The sequence below is a fragment of the Ascaphus truei genome, chromosome 6, assembly GCF_040206685.1.
Source record: "Ascaphus truei isolate aAscTru1 chromosome 6, aAscTru1.hap1, whole genome shotgun sequence".
NCBI classification, from domain to species: domain Eukaryota; kingdom Metazoa; phylum Chordata; class Amphibia; order Anura; family Ascaphidae; genus Ascaphus; species Ascaphus truei.
Genome location: NC_134488.1, coordinates 41,975,812 through 42,001,891, shown reverse-complemented (window position 1 = coordinate 42,001,891; position 26,080 = coordinate 41,975,812). Strand labels below are relative to the sequence as shown.

At 47.5% G+C, this 26,080-nt stretch overlaps 1 protein-coding gene across 2 annotated transcripts in view; it reads right to left on the bottom strand.

Moving 5' to 3' along the window:
* Positions 1 to 26,080, bottom strand: part of TTC12 (tetratricopeptide repeat domain 12) — an 83,790-nt gene that overhangs the window by 34,892 nt on the left and 22,818 nt on the right. For both annotated transcript variants that reach the window (XM_075604037.1, XM_075604036.1), the window contains exons 8-13: positions 21,818 to 21,889; positions 18,645 to 18,705; positions 6,780 to 6,968; positions 6,002 to 6,071; positions 5,169 to 5,257; positions 2,036 to 2,204 (exon numbers count right to left, since the gene is read on the bottom strand). In XM_075604037.1, coding sequence (XP_075460152.1) covers positions 2,036 to 2,204; positions 5,169 to 5,257; positions 6,002 to 6,071; positions 6,780 to 6,968; positions 18,645 to 18,705; positions 21,818 to 21,889 — 650 coding nt within the window. The remainder of the gene's footprint in view (positions 1 to 2,035; positions 2,205 to 5,168; positions 5,258 to 6,001; positions 6,072 to 6,779; positions 6,969 to 18,644; positions 18,706 to 21,817; positions 21,890 to 26,080) is intronic.

Here is a 26,080-nt window from a genome sequence, read left to right as displayed (position 1 = left end):
GGCCGAAACATTGTGTGTTCTATGGCACAATAAATTCTTTATGATTGAAATCCGTGCGCCCTCTGCCCATTAATAACATTCAATCCTATCACTTTCCACTCCGGTATCTTCTCACAGAACCAACAGATTTACAAAATAAACTAGTGCCTGTGTAGCCATGATATGGGGGTTTTGAGATCTCTCTTTCGATCGTGATGTGTTGATCTTTGTAACCGTGTGCAAATGAGAATAGTTCTCCCCACTGCCGGGGTTTGTCCGTCTTATTATGTACAGTAGGCAGCTGAGACTGTTTGATATGCCGCCAAGCTTATACGCTGAAGCTCTTAAAAGCAGTAACAAATAGTGTGAGATTAAGCTTTAACTAACCTACATCTACTATACCAGAGAGGGGCCAACTCCAGTGCTCAAAGGCCACCAACAGGTCAGGTTTTCAGGATATCCCTGCTTCAGCACAGGTGGTCTTCGACTGAGCCACTGATTGAACCACCTGTGCTGAAGCAAGGATATCCTACCTGTTGGTGGCCATTGAGGACTGGAGTTGGCTACCCTCGTACTACACTATTTCCAAAATGTCCTTGATGAGGGATTGATGACAGAATAACAGGACATTTCACTTTTAAACGTCCCATGCAATTATGATTCCAACCTTTAGTGTTAACTGCATTGCATACTTAAGAAAGAACCGTTCCTCCCCCGTTTCAGCTCCGTGGACCCCCCGTGGTTCCAGATATACATATAGGGAATGCTAGCTCCACTACCTTCTAGCTGCTTAAGGGAGGACGGGAAGTAGAATAAAAACAAGTAGTGGGAATCTCTGTTTAAAGAGGCAATCCAAGCCTTTTTATTTTCAGGGGTGAAGCAGGGGGTCTCTGGAGCTGAACCCCGTCAATTTCAGCTCGGGGGACCCCCTGCTTCCATAGGTACTTACCTCCATAATGGTGCCGGTAGCCACCCCAGGGTTCACTATATGGCCGCTTTTCAAAGTTCCGGGGCCCTGTGGGCCAATAGGAAGCCGCCACATCATCCAGTGCAACTTCCTATTGGCCCATGTGACCGAGGGCTTTAAACTGCCAAAAACTGGAGACCGATACCAGCACCCCCTTCGGAGGCCTGTACCTCTGGAAGCAGGAGGTCCCCAGAGCTGACATTATCGCGGTTCAGCTCCAGAGACCCCCTGCTTCAATCATGTATTAAAAAAATGAAGACAAAAACCTGTTTGATTTGCCTCTTTAGTATATACGTACATTTGCAATCTGATCTTATCTCTGCCACTGCCATGGGATGAATCCGACACTGAAGCCTTATAATATACCACTTTTGCAGCTATGCTTGTGGTACGTAATTGAGGCCGTCCTCTTCCCTAATGCTACAGAAGTATGCGAGTACACCAGTTATTACATTACAGATAGGGGGTTCCACTAACCACATTGACACTTTCAATGCTGTAAGACAGGCGGCTTTCTGGTGCCGATGGGTTTCCGTGGTGGTAGCCACGTGGCCGCTACCAGCTTCCAGTGCCGCGAATGAAAGTGCCCCCTCCACCCCCCTCTGCTTCTGTTGTAATGAAATGCAATGTCCCACTAGAAAAAGGTGCAAAATCCTCACAACATTTCCTGAACGTCGTAAGGGTCTCACAGAGCCTTGTCACATTCAGGGAACGTCGTGAGGGCCTCACAGAGCCTTGTCACATTCAGGGAACGTCGTAAGGGTCTCACAGAGCCTTGTCACATTCAGGGAACGTCGTAAGGGTCTCACAGAGCCTTGTCACATTCAGGGAACGTCGTGAGGGCCTCACAGAGCCTTGTCACATTCAGGGAACGTCGTAAGGGCCTCACAGAGCCTTGTCACATTCAGGGAACGTCGTAAGGGTCTCACAGAGCCTTGTCACATTCAGGGAACGTCGTAAGGGTCTCACAGAGCCTTGTCACATTCAGGGAACGTCGTAAGGGCAGCCTATGTACATCCGTACAGGAAGTGATTGTGTCTGTATGGCTGGTAAAGTGTATCTGACTTGCCAGGCAAAACACCAACATACTTTGATGGCTCCAAGTGTCTCAGAAGCAGAGTTCTTCCATTCTCCGTCATGGAATAGACCCTCAGCAGGGCGAGCGTCTTGCTCTGGATCTCGGGAGTCTCTGAAGAGAGCAGGGTGAGGGTCTTCTTGTTTACCGAAGGATGGCTGATAAGCAAGCGCTGGTTCTCCTCTATGAGGGATAACAGAAGGCATATTTCTAACAGATAAACCTTCTGTTCTTACACAACCTCGAACATGTCACAGGTGCTGAATGTACTGGTGTCATCTAAAAACTACCTTGAGGAATTTTCTACCAGCCACCTAGGATGGATAAACAGGATCTTCTCAAGTAAGGTAAAGAGATGGAAGAGAAATACAAAAGATAAAGAAATAGGTAAGTACTGCCCAGTGGCTGATTTCCCATTAACTTCGGCTGGCAACACTGTTGGCAAATTTCCCTTTTTCCCCATTGTAAGAGACGTGTTCAGAGGTACGCAATGGAGACCGTTTAAAGTGAAACTAAAATTAGGCTTTATTGCGCCTGTCCCTTTAACACAGCAAAAAGAAAACCTACTCCACTTTGGAGAATATCTACACATATAGTCCAGCCCTCTCTAACTCGGTGGTTAGCTAAGCTAATTACCAGCCCCAAATATATATACATTTATACAGATATACAACAGTCCAATAAGAAAGTCTTATCTGTTTCTTGTAGCTGTAGGGGAAGGCTTGTCTGCTCTCCTGGGTCAGCACCCTTGTGTGCTAAGGCAATGTCTATCCAGTATAGAGGTCTGCTCCCCTTTGTCTTGCTGTCAGCCTGCAGTCTCTTTGCAGCTCAAGACATCTGTCCTTCCTTTCTTCAGCTCCCAATTGTGAGACTCAGGAATCCTCTTCCTGTGTCTCACATGACACTATTTCACAGAGCTGTGATTAGGCAGGTGGAGTTGGTTGATTGCACACCAGCAATTAACCATCACACTGCTGGATTAGAGGCAAGTTTCTGAACAGGGATAAGTCCCTGTTACACCCATATACAGAGGCCCCGCTCTCTTCCCCACCGATTGCCGGGAGAGCGCGTGGGACCGCTGTACAATTCTTACCTTCTCTTTAATGCCATCCTCTTCCTTCTTCAGCTTCGCGGCGTCAAATGAGGCTGCAACTGCAACGTGATGTCATAAGGTGTCATGTTACTATGGTGACATCAATGGTGACGTCACCATGGTACGATGACGCTTTTAGTGACATCGGCACGTGATGCCATATGACGGCGCAGCAATATTTTAAAGTGTCCTTTCCGAAGGGACTGGCGTGCCTTGCTAATCTGTAAACCCTTCTCACATGTTCAAACTGCATCTAAACCGCTTTTTTCGATGCGGTTTCACTCCGGCTCTGCCAATTCAATCGGTTTGTCAAAAAAGCCTCAAACTTGCATTTTTAGCTCAAAACTGCTATTCTCGTAGCTCTGTTATGCAAACCGCTTTTTCTTTAACACCACCTAAAGGGGTCGAGATTGGTATGGCAAAGTACAGCTGAAGCGGCCATTATTTTAACAAATCACGCGGTGTATACCTCGGAATACCCATGTCATGGCGCGGGATTTCTTCCAACCGTACCGCGTTAAGACGCGAGTGCAGAAAATGGCATTTTAGTGTTCTGGCTTTTAAACACCTGAAATTGACACAGTAACAAAGTAGCACAGTACTGTACACATTGCAATTCATTCATTTCATTGCATATAATTGCACACAATCCATGAAATTCAAACAAAACAACCGCGATAAACACGTGTGCCTGGGGCGATTGGCCGCGTTAATGCCACGTGGAATACAGCAGCGCACACGAAAACGGCACCGTGATTTGTTTTAATAACGGACGCTGCATCTGTACATCCATTTCTCCCTGTACTGTTACTGAGAGAAGCTGTGAAGAAAGAAGTTTTTATTGTATCTTCTCTTTATTTGCATCCTTATCTATATTGATGCATTGCTATATATTGTCTAAGAACTAGCTACAAGAGATTTGCGAATCCAGACAAATCCCGTTTCCCACATTTTGAACCCAAAATCCGTTTCGCTGTGTTAAATCCGCAAATGGATTTGGGTTATTTTAAGCCGCGCAGATGTTTCAAAAACTGCCATCGGGTACGACCCGGGGACGGATTTGTAGAACCCAATCCGCGGATTCTGCAATCCGTTGGCGGATTCTTAAGAATTGGATTCTACAAGTCTGTCCCCGGGCGGCAGAATCCGCGGGGTGCATGGGTAATAATAATAAAAGATCCGCAAAGGGCGAATCGCCCTTTTTGAGATTTAAATTTGCGGACCAAATTAACCGGTCGTTTCTCTGCAGATCCAAATTCACCCCCCAAAATTCGCCCATCTCTACTAGCTATGGCGGTCTCTGTGGGTTTGTAGCTGCTTACCGCATGATATCACAAGCATTACACTAATTTGTTCTCCTTTTCTTTGTTGTCACGTTCTCACTCTCACTGTATATATTCAGAGCCTGAAATCTGGGTTTGGCTGAGAGAGCACAGCCCATACGTCAGACTGGGGATGGAGTTAGCACCAACTCTGGTCATCCCGCTTCTAAGGCGCGTACCATCTGGGCGGTCTGGCTGTTGAACCGGGTTGTTTGTCACTTTTTTTTTTTGGAAGCGGATTAGAAGTGATTTGCAATAGAGAACAGCGCTTTGTCTCACTTTTCATTACACTTTTTGGGAACATCCCAATCCAAGTGGTTTGGCAAAGGCAACTTAAAAACTACGAGAATAAGCCCGAGAGAGACAAAGAATGAGAGAGAGAGAGCGAGACAGAGAGACAAAGAGACAGAGACAAAGAGACAGAGAGAGACAAAGAGACAGAGAGAGACAAAGAGACAGACAAAGAGAGAGAGAGACATAGAGAGACAGAGACAAAGAATGAGAAAGAGACAGAGGTAGTAAGACAGACAGAGAGAGATAGAGAGACAGAGAGAGAGAATTTACTTATATTAGTTTACTTTGGTCATAGCAGGGACTTGTGCTTTAAATCAAATATAGCCACGTGTACAGTTAAAATATATTAATATAGATTAACCCCTTGCCTGCTGGGCATGCCAAAAACATGATGAGGTGCAGGGACCCCAACGGCAGAGAAGATTATAAAATAATTACCATTTCCGTCACAGACAGTTTGCCAGAGAGTAAGGACAGACAGACAGAGGTCTGCGTTCATAGGGTCTCTTTGTGCTGGGACTAGGCTCCTGAAACAAAGGGACACAGAGCATTAGTTTGTGTGTGGGTCATTAATAACAGCTCTAACAGACCTTATGGTCTTTGAATAATTGGTATCCATTAAACCCTCAGCACTTCCAATTAAATACGTGACCGGAGCCTGCAGAAGCCTTGTAGGTTCGGCCTCACTTAGCAACACTTACATGAAAGCGAACAAAGTATAACTATTCGTGGCACAACTCTACTAAACTGTGACACAGTAATAAACTTAAAATCTGTAACAAGTGCAAAATGCAAAAATTATAAACATAATGATATTTTGTTAGTGAATATGTGCAAGACAGCGATAAATACACACAAACAGGCATGAATGAAATCAGCTGGTGCAGCAACTCAAAATCTACCCTCCACTGCGGGTGGACAAAATGGTCCGAATCAGTTCAATCGCCTGCACTCCCTGCTAGATCAAAGAAAACGCAGGATGTTCTTTAAAGCACAGAACAATGTTTAGGGGTTTCTCCTGCAGCTCTCCCCTCTGATCTCCTGCAGCTCTCCCCTCTGATCTCCTGCGCAAATCCTCGGAGGTGGCTCAGGCTGCAGACACGGCATGAACATTGTTCTGTGCTTTAAAGAACATCCTACGTTTTCTTTGCTGTAGCAGGGAGCGCACGCTATTGAACGGTTTTGGACTTACATGAAAGCACCTAAAGAGGGATTCTGAAGGCCACCCAACACCAGTTGCTCTGTCCACCCTCAAGTACAGCTGCTCTTACCGATTAATGACCTTGTTGTCTCCAATGATGCTGAAGCCACTATTGGTTCTGAATAACGTTTGGCCGGTACCTAAAACAAATTACAAAGTTAAACATTGTATCCCCCCCAGAACCCCAGACATGGCCCTGAAACTGTGAGTCCAGTCCTCGGACGATATCATTGATACATAATTTTGGAAACCCTTCTGGTCAGCCACCACGGAATTGGTAGGATCCTTGAGTGAAATAAAGAGATGGAAGGCAAACACAATAGAGACACAGAGATAGAAAATAGGTATAGACATCCAGTTATTACTAGGTCAAGCTGCTGGGGAGGAGATCTGCTCAAGTGAAAAGCAATACAATCTTCTCCAGCGCTGAGAAGTGGCTTCATAGTTTATTCAATAAGGGCCAAGAGAGATAGGAAACAAAACAGAGAGACAAGGAAAGCAAGAGAAAGAGATTAGATAGAGGGAAAGAGATAGGAAGAGAGAGAGAGAAGGTACAGAAAAGAAACAAAGCATCCAAGAATGTGTTTGCTTAGACCAGGGGTGATCAACGCCAGTCCTTAAGGGCCACCAACAGGTAGGTTTTTCCATATATCCCTGCTTCAGCACAGGTCGCTCAATCAGTGGCTCCGTCGAAGATGATTGAGCCACCTGTGCTGAAGCTGGGATATCATGAAAAGCTGACCTGGAGTTAGCCACTCCTGACTAAGAGATTGAAAGTTGACATATATGTAGATATGCCTGAGTTCATTGAGTGTGCAAGAAGATAAGAACAGCAGATAAGTACTCACAGTCCTTCACTGCTTCAGTCAGGAGTTTGATGCCTCCAGAGTAATACAGTGCAATCTGATTAGCTTTGGAGATTTTCTGTAGTAGTTCTGTCACAGACACCGCGCCTTCCTCTCCCGCCTCAAATTCCTCCAGTGCTTTCTGCTCTTGTTGGTCTTGTCTCTCCTGCGAGTCCACCTGATTCAGATAAACTACAAGGAGACAGGAAAACCTTTGTTTAGCTCAACCAGGGCATGCAAGGCTACTACTGTCCTCCAAAGCACTTAAGATACAAAGCTGGGCTCTCTTCACAGAGACCAATCATTTGTAGTAGAGGGTATATTTGCACGTCTATGAAGACAAGTTTGGGTATATTTACCAAAGTCTCCCAAATGCAAAACTGGAGCAAACCAGTGATAAACTGAAAGTCCTTGGGGACAAATCATGTAGAGGGGATCCCATGAAAGGCTATATGGACAAAGTATTTTTGATGGAGGGGATTCCATCAAAGTTGATGGGGACAAAGGAATTACTTGTACAAAGCAGCTGAGGAAAGTCTATAAAGAAGAATTATTTATTCTGCAGGGAATTCCATGCAAGTCTATGGAAATAAACTCATTTTTGACGTGTGTGTGTGTGTGTGTGTGTGTGTGTGTGTGTGTGTGTGTGTGTGTGTGTGTGTGTGTGTGTGTGTGTGTGTGTGTGTGTGTGTGTGTGTTATTTAGCGCCAACCAGGTACATTACGTAGCGCTTCGCAATAAGTAATGAACGTGACATAATATTATAACAAATTGTGGGAATAAGCACTTTTGACATGAAAGTAACAATAGGAAAGGGAGTCCCTGCTCCGGAGAGCTTACAATCTAAGTGGTAATTAGGGAGACATACAGAGACAGTAGGAGGGTGTTCTGGTAAGTGTGTCTGCAAGGGGCCAAGGTCAGTGCATACTGTATGTAAGTGAAGTGAAGGATCAAATGAGAATGTGGAAGTAAAACTAAGAAGGTAAAAACACAGAGGGATACCAAGAAAAAAGTAAGCCCAAGATCTTAAGGGCACAACATTTCAGAGACTACATGACATCAGATTTGTAAACTGCAGAATAACGGGATGCGGCCTTATCTCTGGCAGAGATAAGGTCATATCAAATGAAAATGGTGAATAAATTCCGTTTCACAGCTTCGAAAAGGGTGAATTTATTCTGTTTCAGCTAATGTTGACATCCCGTAGCTGTGAAATTGACCTTAGTTCTTTCTCCTCGGGGTAGGAAACTGACCAAGTTGGCATGGCTGGCACAGAGCAGAGGAAGTGGCACTGGCTGGCACAGAGCAGAGGAAGTGGCACTGGCTGGCACAGAGCAGAGGAAGTGGCACTGGCTGGCACAGAGCAGAGGAAGTGGCACTGGCTGGCACAGAGCAGAGGAAGTGGCACTGGCTGGCACAGAGCAGAGGAAGTGGCACTGGCTGGCACAGAGCAGAGGAAGTGGCACTGGCTGGCACAGAGCAGAGGAAGTGTCACAGGCTGGCACAGAGGAAGTGTCACTGGCTGGCACAGAGGAAGTGGCACTGGCTGGCACAGAGCAGAGGAAGTGGCACTGGCTGGCACAGAGCAGAGGAAGTGGCACTGGCTGGCACAGAGCAGAGGAAGTGTCACAGGCTGGCACAGAGGAAGTGTCACTGGCTGGCACAGAGGAAGTGTCACTGGCTGGCACAGAGAAGAGGAAGTGGAACTGGCTGGATAGAGCAGAGGAAGTTGCAGTGTCTGGCACAGAGCAGAGGAAGTGGCACTGGGTGGCACAGAGCAGAGGAAGTGGCACTGGCTGGCACAGAGCAGAGGAAGTGGCACTGGCTGGCACAGAGCAGAGGAAGTGGCACTGGCTGTACAGAGCAGAGGAAGTGGCACTGGCTGGCACAGAGCAGAGGAAGTGGCACTGGCTGGACAGAGCAGAGGAAGTGGCACTGGCTGGCACAGAGCAGAGGAAGTGGCACTGGCTGTACAGAGCAGAGGAAGTGGCACTGGCTGGCACAGAGCAGAGGAAGTGGCACTGGCTGGCACAGACCAGAGGAAGTGTCACTGGCTGGCACAGAGCAGAGGAAGTGGCACTGGCTGGCACAGAGCAGAGGAAGTGGCACTGGCTGAAACAGAGGAAGTGGCACTGGCTGGCACAGAGCAGAGGAAGTGGCACTGGCTGGCACAGAGCAGAGGAAGTGGCACTGGCTGAAACAGAGGAAGTGGCACTGGCTGGCACAGAGAAGAGGAAGTGGCACTGGCTGTACAGAGCAGATGAAGTGGCACTGGCTGGATAGAGCAGAGGAGGTGGCACTGGCTGACACAGAGCAGAGGAAGTGGCACTGACTGCACAGAGCAGAGGAAGTGGCACTGGCTGGATAGAGCAGAAGAAGTGGCACTGGGTGGCACAGAGCAGAGGAAGTGGCACTGGCTGGCACAGAGCAGAGGAAGTGGCACTGGCTGGATAGAGCAGAAGAAGTGGCACTGGGTGGCACAGAGCAGAGGAAGTGGCACTGGCTGGCACAGAGCAGAGGAAGTGGTACTGGCTGGACAGAGCAGAGGAAGTGGCACTGGCTGGCACAGAGCAGAGGAAGTGTCACTGGCTGGCACAGAGGAAGTGGCACTGGCTGGCACAGAGCAGAGGAAGTGGCACTGGCTGGATAGAACAGAGGAAGTGGCACTGGCTGGCACAGAGCAGAGGAAGTGGCACTGGCTGGACAGAGCAGAGGAAGTGGCACTGGCTGGCACAGAGCAGAGGAAGTGGCACTGGCTGGCACAGAGCAGAGGAAGGGGCACTGGTTCGCACAGAGCAGAGGAAGTGGCACTGGCTGGCACAGAGCAGAGGAAGTGGTACAGGCTGGCACAGAGCAGAGGAAGTGACACTGGCTGGCACAGAGCAGAGGAAGTGGCACTGGCTGGACAGAGCAGAGGAAGTGGCACTGGCTGGACAGAGCAGAGGAAGTGGCACTGGCTGGACAGAGCAGAGGAAGTGGCACTGGCTGGCACAGAGCAGAGGAAGTGGCACTGGCTGGCACAGAGCAGAGGAAGGGGCACTGGTTCGCACAGAGCAGAGGAAGTGGCACTGGCTGGCACAGAGCAGAGGAAGTGGTACAGGCTGGCACAGAGCAGAGGAAGTGACACTGGCTGGCACAGAGCAGAGGAAGTGGCACTGGCTGGCACAGAGCAGAGGAAGTGGCACTGGCTGGCACAGAGCAGAGGAGGTGGCACTGGCTGGCACAGAGCAGAGGAAGTGGCACTGGCTGGCACAGAGCAGAGGAAGTGGCAGTGGTTCGCACAGAGCAGAGGAAGTGGCACTGGTTGGCACAGAGCAGAGGAAGTGGTACAGGCTGGCACAGAGCAGAGGAAGTGGCACTGGCTGGCACAGAGCAGAGGAAGTGGCACTGGCTGGCACAGAGCAGAGGAAGTGGCACTGGCTGGCACAGAGCAGAGGAAGTGGCACTGGCTGGCACAGAGCAGAGGAAGTGGCACTGGCTGGCACACAGCAGAGGAAGTGGCAGTGGTTCGCACAGAGCAGAGGAAGTGGCACTGGCTGGCACAGAGCAGAGGAAGTGGCACTGGCTTGCACAGAGCAGAGGAAGTGGCACTGGCTGGCACAGAGCAGAGGAAGTGGCACTGGCTGGCACAGAGCAGAGGAAGTGGCACTGGCTGGCACAGAGCAGAGGAAGTGGCACTGGCTGGCACAGAGCAGAGGAAGTGGCACTGGCTGGCACAGAGCAGAGGAAGTGGCACTGGCTGGCACAGAGCAGAGGATGTGGCACTGGCTGGACAGAGCAGAGGAAGTGGCACTGGCTGGCACACAGCAGAGGAAGTGGCAGTGGTTCGCACAGAGCAGAGGAAGTGGCAGTGGCTGGCACAGAGCAGAGGAAGTGGCACTGGCTTGCACAGAGCAGAGGAAGTGGCACTGGCTGGCACAGAGCAGAGGAAGTGGCAATGGCTGGCACAGAGCAGAGGAAGTGGCACTGGCTGGCACAGAGCAGATGAAGTGGCACTGGCTGGACAGAGCAGAGGAAGTGGCACTGGCTGGCACAGAGAAGAGGAAGTGGCACTGGCTGGATAGAGCAGAGGAAGTGGCAGTGGTTCGCACAGAGCAGAGGAAGTGGCAGTGGCTGGCACAGAGCAGAGGAAGTAGCACTGGCTGGCACAGAGCAGAGAAAGTGGTACTGGCTGGCACAGAGCAGAGGAAGTGGCACTGGCTGGCACACAGCAGAGGAAGTGGCACTGGCTGGCACAGAGCAGAGGAAGTGGCACTGGCTGGCACAGAGCAGAGGAAGTGGCACTGGCTGGCACAGAGCAGAGGAAGGGGCACTGGTTAGCACAGAGCAGAGGAAGTGGCACTGGCTGGCACAGAGCAGAGGAAGTGGCACTGGCTTGCACAGAGCAGAGGAAGTGGCACTGGCTGGCACAGAGCAGAGGAAGTGGCACTGGCTGGATAGAGCAGAGGAAGTGGCACTGGCTGGCACAGAGCAGAGGAAGTGGCACTGGCTGGATAGAGCAGAGGAAGTGGCACTGATTGGCACAGAGCAGAGGAAGTGGCACTGGCTGGCACAGAGCAGAGGAAGTGGTACTGGCTGGCACAGTGCAGAGGAAGTGACACTGACTGCACAGAGCAGAGGAAGTGGCAATGGCTGGCACAGAGCAGAGGAAATGGCACAGAGAAGAGGAAGTGGCACTGGCTGGACAGAGCAGAGGAAGTGGCACTGGCTGGCACAGAGCAGAGGAAGTGGCACTGGCTGGCACAGAGCAGAGGAAGTGGCAGTGGTTCGCACAGAGCAGAGGAAGTGGCACTGGCTGGCACAGAGCAGAGGAAGTGGTACAGGCTGGCACAGAGCAGAGGAAGTGGCACTGGCTGGCACAGAGCAGAGGAAGTGGCACTGGCTGGCACAGAGCAGAGGAAGTGGCACTGGCTGGCACAGAGCAGAGGAAGTGGCACTGGCTGGCACAGAGCAGAGGAAGTGGCACTGGCTGGCACACAGCAGAGGAAGTGGCAGTGGTTCGCACAGAGCAGAGGAAGTGGCACTGGCTGGCACAGAGCAGAGGAAGTGGCACTGGCTTGCACAGAGCAGAGGAAGTGGCACTGGCTGGCACAGAGCAGAGGAAGTGGCACTGGCTGGCACAGAGCAGAGGAAGTGGCACTGGCTGGCACAGAGCAGAGGAAGTGGCACTGGCTGGCACAGAGCAGAGGAAGTGGCAATGGCTGGCACAGAGCAGAGGAAGTGGCACTGGCTGGCACAGAGCAGAGGAAGTGGCACTGGCTAGCACAGAGCAGATGAAGTGGCACTGGCTGGCACAGAGCAGAGGAAGTGGCACTGGCTGGCACAGAGCAGAGGATGTGGCACTGGCTGGACAGAGCAGAGGAAGTGGCACTGGCTGGCACACAGCAGAGGAAGTGGCAGTGGTTCGCACAGAGCAGAGGAAGTGGCAGTGGCTGGCACAGAGCAGAGGAAGTGGCACTGGCTTGCACAGAGCAGAGGAAGTGGCACTGGCTGGCACAGAGCAGAGGAAGTGGCACTGGCTGGCACAGAGCAGATGAAGTGGCACTGGCTGGACAGAGCAGAGGAAGTGGCACTGGCTGGCACAGAGCAGAGGAAGTGGCACTGGCTGGATAGAGCAGAGGAAGTGGCAGTGGTTCGCACAGAGCAGAGGAAGTGGCAGTGGCTGGCACAGAGCAGAGGAAGTAGCACTGGCTGGCACAGAGCAGAGAAAGTGGTACTGGCTGGCACAGAGCAGAGGAAGTGGCACTGGCTGGCACACAGCAGAGGAAGTGGCACTGGCTGGCACAGAGCAGAGGAAGTGGCACTGGCTGGCACAGAGCAGAGGAAGTGGCACTGGCTGGCACAGAGCAGAGGAAGGGGCACTGGTTAGCACAGAGCAGAGGAAGTGGCACTGGCTGGCACAGAGCAGAGGAAGTGGCACTGGCTTGCACAGAGCAGAGGAAGTGGCACTGGCTGGATAGAGCAGAGGAAGTGGCACTGATTGGCACAGAGCAGAGGAAGTGGCACTGGCTGGCACAGAGCAGAGGAAGTGGCAATGGCTGACACAGAGCAGAGGAAGTGGCACTGGCTGGCACAGAGCAGAGGAAGTGGCACTGGCTGGCACAGAGCAGAGGAAGTGGCACTGGCTGGCACAGAGCAGAGGAAGTGGCACTGGCTGGCACAGAGCAGAGGAAGTGGCCCGGCTGCCTGTGGGTTAGATTTGCGTTCGCTAACAATTTGTCTCTCCCAGGCATCTCTTAATAGTGCAATGTCAAAGAAAATTAAAGATTTTAGTAGCCGCTGTTCAGTGTAGATTGAATAAGACAAAAAACTATATTAATATATGTATATATATGTATATAGAATATAAAAATCCACTATACTCTGCAGGCATAAACTTAAAACCAGTTCATTGCATCCAACAAGATAAAGGAGTAGCGAGACATTTTGAACCACATAGACTCTTTGTCCAGCACAGTGCGGTCGATTTTCATTTTTTGATATACTGTACACGTTTTTGAATGGCTGTGGTTCCTCTGGTGCAGCTGCCAGAACCCCATAAAGATCAGAAGTGCCTGCCGGCTCACCATCAATATCAGAAGTGCCTGCCGGCTCACTATAAAGATCAGAAGTGCCTGCCGGCTCACTATAAAGATCAGAAGTGCCTGCCGGCTCACTATAAAGATCAGAAGTGCCTGCCGGCTCACCATCAAGATCAGAAGTGCCTGCCGGCCCACCATCAATATCAGAAGTGCCTGCCGGCTCACCATCAATATCAGAAGTGCCTGCCGGCTCACCATCAATATCAGAAGTGCCTGCCGGCTCACTATAAAGATCAGAAGTGCCTGCCGGCTCACCATCAAGATCAGAAGTGCCTGCCGGCCCACCATCAATATCAGAAGTGCCTGCCGGCTCACCATCAATATCAGAAGTGCCTGCCGGCTCACCATCAATATCAGAAGTGCCTGCCGGCTCACCATAAAGATCAGAAGTGCCTGCCGGCTCACCATCAAGATCAGAAGTGCCTGCCGGCTCACCATCAATATCAGAAGTGCCTGCCGGCTCACCATCAATATCAGAAGTGCCTGCCGGCTCACCATTAATATCAGAAGCGCCTGCTGGCTCACCATCAATATCAGAAGTGCCTGCCGGCACCCCATGAAGATCAGATGTGACTGCCGGCACCCCATGAAGATCAGTAGTAACTGCCGACGCACCCTCAAGATCAGAAGTGACTGCCAGCGCCCCATGAAGATCAGCAGTGACTGCCAGCGCCCCATGAAGATCAGCAGTGACTGCCGGCGCCCCATGAAGATCAGTAGTGCCTGCCAGCACAACATGAAGATCAGTAGTAACTGCCGACGCACCCTCAAGATCAGAAGTGACTGCCAGCACAACATGAAGATCAGCAGTGACTGCCGGCGCCCCATGAAGATCAGTAGTGCCTGCCAGCACAACATGAAGATCAGCAGTGACTGCCGGCGCCCCATGAAGATCAGTAGTAACTGCCAGCACAACATGAAGATCAGCAGTGACTGCCGGCGCCCCATTTCAGGGATGCCTTATGGAAAAGCTACAAAGTAACTGGCTCTACCAAGGATCTTAATAACCACAGATGCCTGCGGAATATGTGCAGAAGGCAAACAAGGCATGCAAAAGCAGAATATTACTCTGACAATCTTCGCCAGAATACATCAAACCCAGCTAACTTCTGGAAGGTTATCAACAATATATTCCAGCCTCCTAGCCATCAACAATCAAGTAATATCACTAAAGAGGATATTACTCTGACAAACCCCACTGACATTGCAAATGCATTCAATGATTACATTGTGGGGTGTGCTACTAACTTATTAGCGAAATGCAACTCAAACCACAAACATGAATCTCATTCTGAGAGTACCCCTATAGCCTCACCCTCTCCCAATACTGATCAACATTTTCAATTTGTCCCAGTATCTGAAGAGGAGATTACTCAAGCGCTACTAAAATTAAAACTAAGCAGCCAATGTGGACCTGACATACCGCAACTCTATCCTATCTGCAGGCCATATCCCTAAGAGCTGGAAAACTGCCAGAGTTGTCTAAATCTTCAAAAGTGGGGATAAAAACAGTATCTCAAACTACAGGCCAATCTCTCTTCTTCCAATACTATCCAAAGTCATGGGAAAATGTGTTTACTCCCAATTACTATACCAAAACAAAATTCCCTAGCCAATTCCAATCTGGCTTTTGCCCCACACACTCCACGGTAACTACCCTGCTAAAAGTTTGCAATGAGATCCAGTGTGGAATGGAACTGGTACAACTCACTGGTGCAATAATCCTAGATTTTGCAAAGGTTTTTGTTACTGTTGATCATGTTATCTTACATAAACTCCAGTGCTCTGGAACAGGGAAACATGCTTTAAACTGGTTTCAGTACTATTAGGTAGATCCCAACATGTGTCCATCTCAGGCTCTAACTCAATCCCCTTGGATATCACCTGTGGTGTCCCGCAAGGCTCTGTTCTGTGGCGCCTACTCTTGTCACTGTTCATCAATGATCTTCCTGCAGCTTGTAAGGAAGCTTCAATACACATGTATGCAGATTACACAATCCTATATGCACACAGCCCTAGCCTCTCCGAACTTGAACACATACTTCAATCTGACTTTTTGAGACTTGAAAATTGGATATATACTGTATATGTATACTGTATATACTGTATATATACTATATATATATATATGTAAAGAGAGGCAGAGTAGACTAACCACGTTACACGTGTGTGTGTGTGTGTGTGTGTGTATATATATATATATATATATATATACACACACACACGTGTAACATGGTTAGTCTACTCTGCCTCTCTTTACATATACATATACAGTATATATACAGTATATACAGTATACATATTATATATATATATAGCAGTGGAAGTGCTGTATGCTGGGTGATAATGGGGAAAGGCGGGGTTGCAGACCTGCCTAAGACATGCAGATGAGCATACAGTTGTATTTGCATATTTGCTTTCCTGTGGAGGGTTTTTGTCACTTTTTTTACTCACCATAACTTAACTCAGTATTATGGTATAGCCTATCCCATAGCCTCTTATGCATATCCAGTTAAAATCAACCCCACACTGATGAGACCCATCAAGGTCGAAACAGCTGTCTGTGGGTGGTTTTCTGGGTATGCACCTTAACCCTGGCTGTGCTCAAAGCTGTGACCATGCAGCAAGCTTAAGCCTATAGGGAACCATGTTAAAAATGGTTTTTGAGGCAAAAAGTGACACTGTGTGCTCATTTGCATGTCATTTCGCAGAATCCCTTGCTGCAGTGGAAGTGCTGTATGCTGGGTGATAATGGGGAAAGGCGGGGTTGCAGACCTGCCTAAGACATGCAGATGAGCATACAGTTGTATTTGCATATATATATATATATATATATATACACACACACACACACACGTGTAACATGGTTAGTCTACTCTGCCTCTCTTTCCCCCCTGTCACATAAGTCCTTAGCAGTCTAGGCTGTGACAGGAAGTCCTGTGGCAATTGACCCCCCCCCCCCCAATGCTCCTCTCTGAGTGACTGAGTGGTGGTGGTGACTCATGGTCTGTGTGTAGCATATCAGGGTACAGACCATGAGCCCTCACCTTCTGGTTCCTAAGAGGGGCAGTACGAAATATAGTTAGTGCTCTCCCACCCTTCTAACCGAGTGGAGGTGTGTGGGCCTTCTCCTCCCGGCTGGGAGTGGGAGGTCAGCCAGGCGCCCATGGCTAGCTGCCTACAGGAAGATCAGAGGCCTTGCATTATGGAAGAGCCAGCACCATCCAGAGGTCTGGAATCCTCCGATACCCTGCATCCGCTGTATTGAACCATCTGCAGTGACTGCTCAATAAACCCTTCTGTTCTACATACCCCATCTGAGTTTCCAGTCTGTTGGGCAGGAATGTATATGATTGCTTCGGTGGGGGACTGCCTCTAGTACTCCTAGAGTCCACTGAAGTCAGATGTCACCAAAAGCCTGTCCTGGTCTCCATATCACCGCAGATAACTCAGCTTTCAATCCTGGACCCTCACAGGTATGCGCTCCACTGACACCTATAGCTGCAACAGTATTTCCTAGAGGGTGGTGGTACATATATATGTAGCCATGTCTTCTTTTTGGCTACTAAGCTACCCCACCTAACACATAAGTCGTGGTACCAGAGCAGGCAGTGTTAGGCTCAATCCGGGTTTTCCCCTGTAGTAAGCAGCTCGCAGGTCTGTGTTCTGTGTTCTGCCCAATCAGGGGCTCAGGCCTGTGGTCCCTCCCCTGTGGTACATAAGCCAAATTTAGTCAAAGTTCTCTCCCATGAGAGAGAGTGATTGCTGGGAGTGTGAAGTCAGGGCCATGGCTACACTTCCATCCCCTCCCTTAGGGGAGTGGGACAGCTATCCCTCATCCCACCGGGAGTGAGGGAAGAGCAGAGGATAGACTCTAGAGCAGCGGTGCGCAAACTGTGGGGCGCGACCCCCAGGGGGGGCGCGACACTGCCGACGGAGGCGCGGGGTTTACAGAGGCCCCGCGCGCTTCCCGAAGGCATTTAAATTAAGTGCCGGGGGAGCTGCAGGGCCTCTGTAAACCTAACTTACCGTGGCTCCGGCGGCTTCCTCCCATGTGTCGCCATGGCAACGCGGCGTCAAAATGACGCTGCGAGGTCATGTGACGTCACGTTGCTATGGCAACGTGACGTCATTACGCCGGAGCGCGGGTAAGTTGGGGTTGGGAGGGGGGCGCGGGAGTGAGGGGACAGCCGGCAGGGGGGCGCAGGGAAAAAAGTTTGCGCCCCCCTGCTCTAGAGGACTCAAGCATCCTGGGTTGAGTCCAGGAACCATCTGGAGGAAGGAATAGAGTTGGATCAGTTAAGGCTGTATTCATTGAAGTTGAAGAATAAAGCGTTCCAGTTATTTTATATATCCTGCCTGAGAGTGCAATTAATCAGGGAGAGTACAGTATCAGAGAGAGTTCTCCTGCAGGGATTGCCTCCAGCACTCCTGGAGCCTGCAAGAGATGGAGTCGTCGCACCAGTGAGAAAGAACCAACCATCACCCCAAAAGCCTGTCCTGTCTTCCCCACTAACAACGGCGGAACCTCAGCGCTTCTGTGAACCAGCATGTAACCAGCACATGACGCCGTAATAGCGTGATTTCCCAGAGGGCGGGGGAAACGTGTTACATACATATACACAGTGTTCGACAAACCTATACATTTGCTCGCCCCGGGCGAGTGGATTTAACATCGTGGCGAGCGCCTATTGGCCCAAGCAGCATACGTTTGGTACTAGGTGGCGAGTAGATTTTTTTGTGTGGCGAGTAGATTTTTTGGTGATTTGTCTGTAATACTGCTGCGGCACAGTTTATTCGAGCATTTGCCCGTTCTGTGCCGCAGCAGTAGCCTGGCGCGCGCCCGAGAGTGACGGGCGCGCGCCGAAGCAGCGGAAGAGCGCCCTCCGATCGGGGCGCTCTCCCTACCGCTGCCGGGTCCGCCGGGTCCCCCGGAACCCCCTGCCGCTGTCCCGCGATCGCGGGACACCAGGGCTCCCTCGGGGAGCCCCTGGACGCGCGTGCAGGGGGCGCACGCTCCCGAAGACGCGTGACCGCGCGTCTATGACGCGCGGCACGCCGAGGGGCGGCCACTAGCAAGCCGGGAAATCTCCCGGCTTGCGGATCTGGCCGCAGTGTGATAAACTGTGTCGCCAGTGTATGTATATTTGTCACGCACACATAGTAGGTAACAAATCAGTAACAACGATAGCAATATGGTAACGATTAATTGAATTAGGAACTTTAGATTTAATACACCAACTCTAAATAATAGTATTAGGTAAGAATTATATTCTGTATACAGTACCTTTCGCCAGATTTTCCTGGTTGGAGTTTATTTCTATCATCTTCTTGTAGCATTTTCTGGCCTATCAACGGATAAACAAAAAAAGAACCCAAAATATTTCAAACAGTTTGTTAAAGAAGCCATCGAACTTGGAGATATATCTACGAGCCAGCAAATAAAACATCATCAAATCCCTTCATCTGACTTGCGCTTTATCTGCAATGGGAAAAGTGTGATGAAAATGTTGAACCTACGTCTGTGCCTCTTTGCGAAAGAAAAATCTTTCAATGCAACCATACTTTTTAGCAGTGGTATTAAAGCAGCAGTCCAAGCTTCCGTTTTTTATTTTTTTTCATTTAATCCACAAAATGATAAGTAATTAGCTAAGTTACCGATCGATCGGCGAAGATTCGGCTCGGGGGGGGTGGAGGGGGGTTCAGTGCAGCAGAAGAGGACCAAAGATGCAACGTTATGTGGGGAAGATCATGTGACCGGGCAGTCACTAGATACAATTGGTGCACTACTAGAGAGTGGGCAGGGCTCAAAAAGGGGTGTGCCAGAGCCTGTTTCAGAAGAGGAAGGAGATGTGACTTTGTAAATAGTTGCTATAGAAACAAAATAAAATGCATGTTACATTAGAATACATTAAACATGTAATTCTGAGTTGTTTAAAAAAAATGCTACAAGTATTTTCTCATCGTACAGAACTCATTTATTTAAAAAAAAAAAAAAACACACATGTAGGATATTTCTTGGTCTGCAGCTTTAACCTGTGTATGGGCCCTATGTGGAAATCTATTTCAGGATCTATATGTAGCTAACATTACAATGTCAACCATGTTTATGTAGGAACAAACATCCCGGTGAAAAAAGGCTATTGGGGTGATATATAGTAAGCGGTGCGTTTCCATAAGGCACCTTCCAATGATTCTTCTGGAAAAGCACTGTTTAGTAAATATGTCCCTATATTTAAACCAGGAGTGCCCAAACGTTTTAGTCTGCGCCCACTGCCTGCTCTCCCCCTCTGCTCGCGCCCCCGCTCCTCCCCTTACCTTTTCTCCAGCGTCATCTGATGTCACGTTGTCATGTGTCTTTGCATTTCCACGGCAAAGTGTGGCCATTTGATGCCACATTGTCATGGCGACGGGTGGCCAGAAGCCACCGGAGACGAGGTAAGAGGGAGTTACAGAGGCATCGCGCGCTCCCCGGCATTTCATTTAAATGCTTTGGGGAAGAGCGTGGGAAATATCACAGATAGTTTCTACCAGTTAGTAGCCCAAACCCTTTCTTATACTGTACATGTTGTAATCTGTATATGGAGTTTCTTCTTGATCTCTAATTAAAAACAAATTACAAACGGGTACCAGATCTCAGTTCTTGTGCACTCCCCACAAATAGCCCTAATCTCCACCCTCTCTTCAGTTCCGTGTTTTAGAGTGGGCTCCTGATTGCAGTAACGGGAGAGCTTTGCTGCAGACTACACTGATGCAGGCATTGGGGATTTATGCAGGGCTAGGACTGCCATAACTTATACCTCACACGGTAACGTACAGAGAGACTGCCCAGTAACTAAACTAGAACTTGCAGAGACCCATTAAGCATTGACTTAAAGCAGCAAAACTACAGTACTTTAACCCTTTTTCCCCTTTCTTTCTTTCCTTATTTTTATATGTAAAGCATGAGACAATGTATAATTCTACATTCTTACACAAGCTGGAAATCGTTTGGTGCTCCTGTTATAAATCTGTAAAAATCCTGATTGCGTGCCTATCTAAATGGCTGCCTTCTGACTTTGTGCTGCTGTCTGTGAAATGCTGCACCTGATATGTAACATCATATCACTATCTGTAACACATTATAGTTACAGCTTTCAGAGTAGTAGATAGTCTGCTGTATGCAACACAGCAACAGATATGTTTGTGATACTTTGTTGCCAAAGGGCAGAGCTGAAATTTCTGTGTCGGAGCCTGTTTCAAAAGAGGAAGTGGATATGACTTTGTAAATGGTTACTGTACTAACCAAAGGATGATCAGTCGACTAAACCCATTGTAAGCGTTGATTTGTGAGTTCATTATGTTATAGATGTTTGTTTTGATCTGCACCATGGTTTTGTCTCTCTGCTTTTGAGATACACCGGATTGCCTGCATTACACCATCCAGGGTCATTACTGCCACTGTTTGGATTTCTGCTCAATTATTTCTGCTCAATTGTGAGAATTTGAAGCACTTTCTTATTTTTATCACTGTTTTTTGCAATATCGCACTATGTCATTTGTTTCTTTACATGGCTCCCGTCACCGCTCCCCTGTGGTTTGGAGAGACTAAAAACATCATAACAAATGGCGTTAGGAGTTAAAAAAAAAATGCAGATAGTATTATCTAATACTACAGAACTGATTTATTAAAAAAAAAAACATATAGAATTGTTCACGTTTTGCTGCTTTAACAGAGCCAACTCAGTGCTGCCACTAACCTGATCAGATTCAGCCCCTGACTGTTGTAAAAACACCACTGTGTAATGTGCTGCAACTTTGTGCATACTACCAACAACATAACAGTGATCTGTGTGTGTAATAAGAACACCTAAACACACACACACACACTACTATGTATATAGTAAGTAGAGATCACCGAGGTGATCCAAATACCTGCACAACACAAGGGGTAGAAGAAAGAAGGGTACTTATTCTGGCCAACAAGTAGGCAAATCCATTTGGGTATTTGGATCACCGAGTGATCTCTACTGACTATAATTACCTACCTTTAGCGTGCACCACTTACCTGTCTGCTGCCGGTCTTAACCTAGTGTGTGAATACATACATACATATTTTTATTTGTGTGCTAATAGCACAGACTCTGCAGGACTGCTTTGTAGAATAATTTCCAGCTATCAGAGATCATTTACTTTAATGATGTGTACCAAAAAAAAGTATGTTATTTATGCATATCATATATCCCATCAACCTTAACGATCTCTGTAATTTCAATTTTCACTGTATACTCTTCACTGAACATTATAGTATGTTACTTGATTAATAGACTCTCCATCGGATACCGATGCGGGCATCATCCCCATCACTAGGACATTATAGTGAAGGATTTGATTGCATACACATATGGCCTTTCTTGGACTATCATTCCCTTCACCTGGGAGGGCTGATTGTTCTAAATGTTCTATTTATGCCGGGCTTACCTCTGTGTAATCCTTCAATCCAAGATAAGCTCTCCCCATGTGGACGTAGGCCTTGATACACTGCTCATTACACTGTATGGAAGGAAAGAATTCATTCAACATCATTAATAGGCTGGCGACCAGAACTAAGAGTGAGTCGTTTGTCAGACGTGCCAGTGCAAAAGTCCAAATAACAAAGACAAAGGGCCATGTCTAGTAATAAGTGCTCTGTCAAGAGACCCCTTCTGTGCTGAAATACACCTGAATAGGCTGTAGGGCCAAATTTACTAAGCAGGGTTAGTACATAAAACACGCTCCGAAAGACACCAACAGCCCATTCATTTGAATGGATTATATTTTATATTGGTTCACGTTGGACGTGTCCACAGGTGCAAGATAGTTGCTTGCAGCCGATTCCCAGGCTGTATATATTGTAGCAATACTCTCAATCTGTTGCTTGTAGAAGCTGTAACTACCATTCCATCCCTGACACTCTGCTCAGCTTGGGTTTCCTTAGAAGTTCACCTACACATTCTATGCTGAGTTAGAAGGCCAACGTTGTCTCAATCAATAGACACTTCATGCAAACATCTCTGTATGTCTTGTCTGAAACCTTCTTAGGGTTTCCAAAGCACCAGCTAAGTCAACACCGCTAAAGTGTATCTACAAGTCCATTGCCAGGGTCGGCGTTTTAGACAATTAGACAATTACATATTACTCCCAGTCGGATTCTACACTTAAACTCTGTATCTGAGAAGATTTGCAATAGTAACCTCTTCTTCTTTCTAAGTCGATCATTTTGGCGTCTGCACACCAACTCTGAGTCAAAGTGTGTTTTTAGGCAGATTGTTATGGTGCACGGTTTCACCGACTATAAGAAGCCGTTCCTTACATCTTGTGCAGGTTGGTAGATGCCAGAAAATGATGGCACCTTAAAATTGTCAGATTTTATGAAGCTGGAAAATATGATGTACGGGGTCTCAAATTCAGTCTTCAGGGGCCACCAACATGCCAGATTTATGGATATCCCTGCTTCAGCACAGGTGGCTGAAGCAGGGATATCCATAAAAGCTGACCTGTTGCTGGCTCTTGAGGACCCTGCTGTACAGAGACACATAGTTTGATACATCATGTCATAAAACTTCTCCCACACATCCCGTGACCGCCCGCTTCTCCTAGTCCGGTGAACGCCGAGCGGCAGGCGGTCACGTGACTAAGAGCGTCGGGCGGCCGAAGTACGGCGAACTGTACATTGACAGCCTGCCCAGAGGTGAGTTGTAGTGGCGATGGACCGCCGGCGGCGCTTTGGACGCGGCCACAGATCCCGTTCCGAACAGTTGGGCCTACTCCTGATTCTTGCCTCCACACGGTTACATGCAGAGAGCCTCTAAAAGTAGAATATTTAAATACCCCATTTCAAAATTCCTACGATGACTCGTTTTAAATGTATCGCGGCTTTGTGGGGATCTGTAGCTTGATTGCACAGCACTTGTATGGCTTTCTATTCCTACCCAGGGCTGGTGCAGAATACAGAACAGGGAATTAACTATAAGCAGGCATTTTTATGATGTAATTTCTGGATGTATTCATCAGTTGTAAAGAGCATGTATTGTCAAAATTGTTGTTCATACATTTCTTTTGAAACATGTTTATCAGCACTTTTATGTAATGATAAACATGTTTTTTTAAAGGATTTCTGCACAGTGCAATCATATATAAAGATGATTTATACATGTGACAAGTCCATATCACATGAGCACATGCCCGTGAAAATATTTGTATATAGATCAATCTTTTGTGCTTTTACAACAGCAGCAGGAGGCGGGTAATGCAGCTTGGGGAAAAAACATCGCAAACTAACAGGAATGAAACAAAAATATCTAAATGTACAAATGTGATCTGCGACAGTGGAACAGAACATCATTTAACATCGCTCTTTGTATAATATATGGATTTCCATACGACTTTATGGTAATCATATTCAGGCAAGTGTAACACAATATATCATGCTATAATATAACCTTTCATTATAACATATCCCTCAATGTGACTGCTTTTAGCTCAGGGGTGATGACTTTGAACCCCAGTATCCGCTCTCCTTGTGACTTTGGGTGAGTCGCCTACCGACACCAAAATGAGATTGTGAGTTTTGCACGGCATTGGCTCATTGTGGGTGCGCAATTCTAATATGTATGTACATTGCTACATTGTATAAGACAAGCATGATTAGAATATTCTTCATTTGTATGCGGTTCTATGTCAGTGCTTTAATATTGTATCTAGAGATGAATAAACAAGTCCAAATCCCTTCCCGGGATTTTTTTTAGACTATATTCGACTCCCCCACCAAAATCCGCCTGTGGATTAGGTCCTAAAACATCCGAGTGGATTCATCCTAATCTGCCATTGGCCACAATCCAGATGGAGTTTTAAGAATCCGCTCCCAGGTTCCATATTGATTCCGAAATCCGCACGGCAGATCAATAATCAAAGGAATCTGCCAATCCGCATCGGATTCAAATCCATGGCAAAAAAATGTGCCCATCTCGAATTATAATCTAAATAATCTAAATCTAAATAATCTAAATATGTACAGCGCCCACCCACCGGTCTGGTCTTCTGTCTATAAACGTTTCATGGTAATGCGGGCACAATATCTGCTAACTGATCTTCGGTCATCTGAATGATGGTAACCCAATTCCGATATTGTATTCCCTTTCACTGGTCGGTGGTAACTTTGTTATAATAGGCATAGATTATAAAACTGTCCTGGATAAAAGAGACATGCAATTTGACGGTAGATAAAACCCACTTGCCCCACCCAGCCGGCCCGTTTTCCTATCCGCTGTAAAAACTCAGAGACGGTTTCATTCTTGGTTTCTGTAATATTTAGGATAGCTTTATATCTCTCCCAGGCATTTTTTTATTCCCCTTCTGTATTAGCTCCGACGACTTCTGTTGGGAGGTTATTCCATGAAATAATCACACTATTGATCCAGAACTAGCTGGAAGGAATATACACGATCTCAAAATAAGCCCAGTAAGTCATTAAATAATGGCAGTGGTATAAATCAGATATACTGTATACAGCAGATCTGATAAAAGGTCTTATTAGAAGGAGTTTACCATCTTCCTACCATGGCACCCAGTATTTTGTGTCAGTATTGAGTCCTCATATATAAACGTGTGTCTCAAGTGACATTTTAGGTTAAAAAAAAACTGTTTTTTTATATTTTTTTCCATATCTCAGATCAGGTAAAACATTGATGTTTTCTGCGAGTTTGGGTACCAACGATTTTGCTGTCTTTGGTGGATGCAGTAAATTCAGTGGTCCCACCAAATGCCACTGACGTAAACGTGTTTTATATACACACATAACTCAGTACTAAGCACATAGCTGCAAAGCCAACAGATCCAGGCAATAACAGCTCAAATGATATAACAAAGGAACAATGCATTCTCTAGCTATATAATTACAGGCTGCTGATCTTCCAGTCTGCGTCTTGTTCTCCTACTCCTCAATGAATATTCAGCCTTCCAGTCACGCATTTCCTGAGCCTGTAAAGCTGGAAAGTGACTCGCCTAATCCCCTCCCAAGACACAGCCTGACCTTTACCAGTCCATATCCACTTGTGAGCACCTGATCCCGAACAGATTTCCCCAGCTTACACAGCTGAGATCTGCTCTTGTAGTGTTTGTCCACATACTCTTTTGTTAACCCCCTCACCACTGACATGTGCATTGAAGCACAAGAGGCAGTGCAATCTGGGGAGTCATCTTTAGATAAGATGTTAAGAAGGTGGCACTAAAGATGGACATCAAAGTCCAGATATAAGGACATAAAGCAGTAGTATAGACGGATAGTATTTTAAAATGTCCATGGTGCTAGCTGTTCTGTATTGTATTGAAAGATACATTTTCCTGGGTGTGCTGGTCAGTGGACCAGTGAAGTCCCCTGCATATCAGCACTCAGACACATTTAGTGTTTGAGATAATACCAGTAATCAGAATGTGGAGGTACAGAGCTAAGAACACTCCCACGACCGCTCTACAATTTAAACTATATTATAATACACTCGCACTCAGAGTGAGTGTGCAATCAGTGTGGTGTCCATATAGCTCTTGCCGGTGGATCACAGGTGTGTAACTGGTGGATAAACAGCACACTAGTAGTGAGAATGAATATATATATATAAATATATATATATATATATATATATATATATATATATATATATATATATATATATATATATATATATATATACACAATGCAACAGCTGT